The 4,561-nt window shown below is 46.7% G+C and overlaps 1 protein-coding gene across 1 annotated transcript in view; it reads right to left on the bottom strand.

The window, feature by feature from the left end:
• Window positions 1-1,389: 1,389 nt before the first annotated feature.
• The window catches only part of LOC112070544 (translation initiation factor eIF2B subunit delta-like), a 32,940-nt gene continuing 29,768 nt past the window's right edge, over window positions 1,390-4,561 (bottom strand). The window contains 2 exon segments of the mRNA XM_024137967.2: window positions 1,390-1,801; window positions 2,107-2,287. Coding sequence (XP_023993735.1) covers window positions 1,602-1,801; window positions 2,107-2,287 — 381 coding nt within the window. The 3' untranslated portion in view covers window positions 1,390-1,601.

The raw sequence follows: 4,561 nt of genomic DNA on the forward strand, positions 1-4,561 counted from the left end.
TGGCACCCTATTCCTATATAGTACACTACTTTTGACCATGGCCCATAAGGCTCCAAGCCCATAGATCTCTGGTCAAAGTAGTGTACTATATAGGGAATAGGGTGCCATAGGCCCTGGTCAAAAGTAGTGCTTTATATAGGGAATAGGGTGCCATAGGGCCTTGTCAAAAGTAGTGCTATATAGGGTGGCATTTTGTAATGTACTATGTTCCAATATCCAGTCTAGCATCCGGCTTACAATACATAGGTTCTACCTGATAAATGGCTTCATTCTTAGTAGCCAGTGTGGATGTTGAACGAGGCTTTAGACACAAAGTCTCTCCCGCCTCAGTCTTTCTACATGCTAGGCTACACCACCCACTGTGATATCTGGCCCAAGTCAGACGACAGAAGTGCCAAACAGCGAGTCTACTCTGCGCACACATTCACACCTGTGCTTTGAGCATTTAAATAAATGTACATCTGAAATGGGTTTTTAAACAAAGATTCCTGTGTGTTCTTTGGTATGGCCTGAAGCTGGTAAGGATCAGAGTGTGGGGAAGTGGACGACGGCTGTAAGGGGGATCAGTGTGGGGAAGTGGAACCGACTGGTAAGGGGATCAGAGTGTGGGGAAGTGGAACCGACGCTGGTAAGGGATCAGAGGTGTGGGGAAGTGGAACCGACGCTGGTAAGGGGATCAGAGTGTGGGGAATGGGACCGACGCTGGTAAGGGATCAGAGTGTGGGGAAGTGGGACCGACGCTGGTAAGGGGATCAGAGTGGGGAAGTGGAACCGACGCTGGTAAGGGGATCAGAGTGTGGGGAAGTGGGACCAGAGAACAAAGGCAAATCTAAATGGCTGTGGGAGCAGTGAAGTCAAGACTGGGACCATGAAACATGAGAGCAGCACTTTACATGTGCGTTTATATATTTTTTCAGTGTATTTGATCAGTTTATCATGTTTATACGAATTAAAATATAACGCAACAATTTCAAAGATTTCACTGAGTTACAGTTCAATAAGGAAATCGGTCAAATTTAAGTAATATTAGACCCTAATCTATGAATTTCTACAGATGACGGGCAGGCGCGGGACGCAGCCAATCAAATACATTTTTCACCACAAAAGGCTTTAATACAGACAGAAATACTCTGTTTCATCAACTATCCGGGTAGCGGTCTCAGACAATGCCGGATGTGGAGGTCCTGGGATGGCGTGGTGACACGTGGTCTGTGGTTGTGAGACCGGTTGGACGTACTGCCAACTTCTCTAAAATGAGGTTGGAGGCGGCTTATGGTAGAGAAATTATCATTAAATTCTCTGGCAACAGCTCTGTGGACATTCCTGCAGTCAGCATGCCAATTCACGCTCCCTCAAAACTGATGACATCTGTGGCATTGTGTTGTGTGATAGGGCCCTGGTCTAAAGTAGTGCACTATATAGGGAATAGGGTGCTATAGGGCCCTGGTCTAAAGTAGTGCACTATATAGGGAATAGGGTGCCATTTGAGACAGCCTATAACTTGCCATACGAGCACTTCTTCTAGAACACAATCAGATCAAGTCTACATTATCAGTCTGCATCAGACCCCCCCACGTCCTCCCCTACTCCCCTCTCCACTCTTATTGGTCCAGGTTTTTGACCCGGAGGACAACGGGAACGGAGGTACAGGGGATCATGCCCAGGTCTGTGATGACCAGGTCAACAAAATCTGGTGGCGTTACGTCGTAGACCAGGTTCAACAGCCCCAGGGAGCTGACGTCATGCCAGTTCTCCAGCTGGGTCTTCCCCTTCCGGGTCACAATCAGGTCATCAGGGTCATCTGAGGAAAGAAAGTGATTGGTCGAAAGCGAGGGTTAGTGAAAGTCTTATTACAGTTTGCGTCAATGCTATTTCAATTCTAGTTAAGTTTAGAAATAGAATAGAATTTAAAATGTGGATAAGTTTGTCTATCGAAGTTAAAAATCACATTTGCACATCCTTATCTGGTGTTGACTAGAAGCAGAATGGAAATGACTTGCTTTACATAAACTAGATGACTTGATTATCTCTAGAAAGATAACCCCCATACTGTAGCTCTTTACATGTCATAATAAAGTCAACGAGGCCAAATAACTCCCACATTACCAAGCTCGTTTGAGACGAAGGAGTCAGTTTGCACCCTCTCGCAGAACTTGTATGTCTCACAGCAGACCAGGACTGGCACGTTGAAGGTCCTGGCCACCAGCGCTATCTGAGATGTTCCCACACGAGACATCACGTAGCCATTAGCCAGCAGAGCATGGGCACCCAGGAACACCTTGGATACCTGGGAGAGGGGGAGTTTAATGAGTACACGTAGACGTTAAATATATTGGAGATTTGTTACCCCCCCCCAAAAAAAGGACAGGGAAGAAAGAGGGTTAAACTGAGAAGCATTGGAGGAAAAATATAAATCACTGATTGGATTTTCTACAAGAGGTCAACAACATTTGTGATTAAATCAACTCATGTCTAAAACACCAAAAGCCTACATTCTAAATTCCACAGTGCAATGACACCTCCGGTCCCCCAAGGGGCGGTCATCTGTTTTGGAATCACCTCAGGTAGTATGTATGAGAGGGCAGAGATGAGGACTAGGTTACCTCAGGTAGTATGTATGAGGACAGAGATGAGGACTAGGTTACCTCAGGTAGTATGTATGAGAGGGCAGAGATGAGGACTAGGTTACCTCAGGTAGTATGTATGAGCGACAAAGAGATGAGGTACGAGTTACCTCAGGTAGTATGTATGAGAGGGCAAGAGATGAGGACTTAGGTTACCTCAGGTAGTATGTATGAGAGGGCAGAGATGAGGACTAGGTTACCTCAGGTAGTATGTATGAGAGGGCAGAGATGAGGACTAGGTTACCTCAGGTAGTATGTATGAGAGGCAGAGATGAGGACTAGGTTACTCAGGTAGTATGTATGAGAGGGCAGAGATGAGGACTAGGTTACCTCAGGTAGTATGTATGAGAGGGCAGAGATGAGGACTAGGTTACCTCAGGTAGTATGTATGAGGGCAGAGATGAGGACTAGGTTACCTCAGGTAGTATGTATGAGAGGGCAGAGATGAGGACTAGGTTACCTCAGGTAGTATGTATGAAGAGGGCAGAGATGAGGACTAGGTTACCTCAGGTAGTATGTATGGAGGGCAAGAGTGAGGACTAGGTTACCTCAGGTAGTATGTATGAGGAGCAGAGATGAGGACTAGGTTACCTCAGGTAGTATGTATGAGAGGGCAGAGATGAGGACTAGGTTACCTCAGGTAGTATGGTATGAGAGCAGAGATGGAGGGACTAGTTACCTCAGGTAGTATGTATGAGAGGGCAGGAGTGAGGACTAGGTTACCTCAGGTAGTATGTATGAGGGACAGAGATGAGGACTAGGTTACCTCAGGTAGTATGTATGAGGACAGAGATGAGGACGAGGTTACCTCAGGTAGTATGTATGAGAGGGCAGAGATGAGGACTAGGTTACCTCAGGTAGTATGTAAGAGAGGGCAGAGATGAGGACAGGTTACCTCAGGTAGTATGTATAGAGGGATGTGAGGACTAGGTTACCTCAGGTAGTATGTATGAGAGGGCAGAGATGAGGACTAGGTTACCTCAGGTAGTATGTAAGAGAGGGCAGAGATGAGGACGAGGTTACCTCAGGTAGTATGTAAGAGAGGGCAGAGATGAGGACGAGGTTACCTCAGTAGTATTATGAGAGGCAAGATGAGACGAGGTTACCTCGTAGTATGTAAGAGAGGGCAGAGATGAGGACGAGGTTACCTCAGGTAGTATGTAAGATGAGAGGGCAGAGATGAGGACGAGGTTACCTCAGAGTAATGTATGAGAGGGCAGAGATGAGGACTAGTTCCTCAGGTAGTATGTATGAGAGGGCAGAGATGAGGACTAGTTACCAGGTAGTATGTAGAGAGGGCAGAGATGAGGACTAGGTTACCTCAGGTAGTATGTATGAGGGCAGAGATGAGGACTAGGTTACCTCAGGTAGTATGTATGAGAGGGCAGAGATGAGGACTAGGTTACCTCAGGTAGTATGTATGAGAGGGAGAATGAGGACTAGGTTACCTCAGGTAGTATGTAAGAGAGGGCAGGTGATGAGACTAGGTTACCTCAGGTAGTATGTATGAAGAGGTGCAGAGAGGAGACGAGGTTACCTCAGGTAGTATGTATGAGAGGGCAGAGATGAGGACAGTTACCTCAGGTAGTATGTATGAGAGGGCAGAGATGAGGACTAGGTTACCTCAGGTAGTATGTATGAGAGGGCAGAGATGAGGACTAGGTTACCTCAGGTAGTATGATGAGAGGGCAGAGATGAGGACTAGGTTACCTCAGGTAGTATGTATGAGAGGGCAGAGATGAGGACTAGGTTACCTCAGGTAGTATGTAATGAGGGCAGAGATGAGGACTAGGTTACCTCAGGTAGTATGTAAGAGAGGGCAAGATGAGGACTAGGTTACCTCAGGTAGTATGTATGAGGGCAGAGATGAGGACTAGGTTACCTCAGGTAGTATGTATGAGGGCAGAGATGAGGACTAGGTTACCCTCGCGGTAGTA

The sequence above is a fragment of the Salvelinus sp. IW2-2015 genome, unplaced genomic scaffold (assembly GCF_002910315.2).
Source record: "Salvelinus sp. IW2-2015 unplaced genomic scaffold, ASM291031v2 Un_scaffold1353, whole genome shotgun sequence".
Classification (NCBI taxonomy): domain Eukaryota; kingdom Metazoa; phylum Chordata; class Actinopteri; order Salmoniformes; family Salmonidae; genus Salvelinus; species Salvelinus sp. IW2-2015.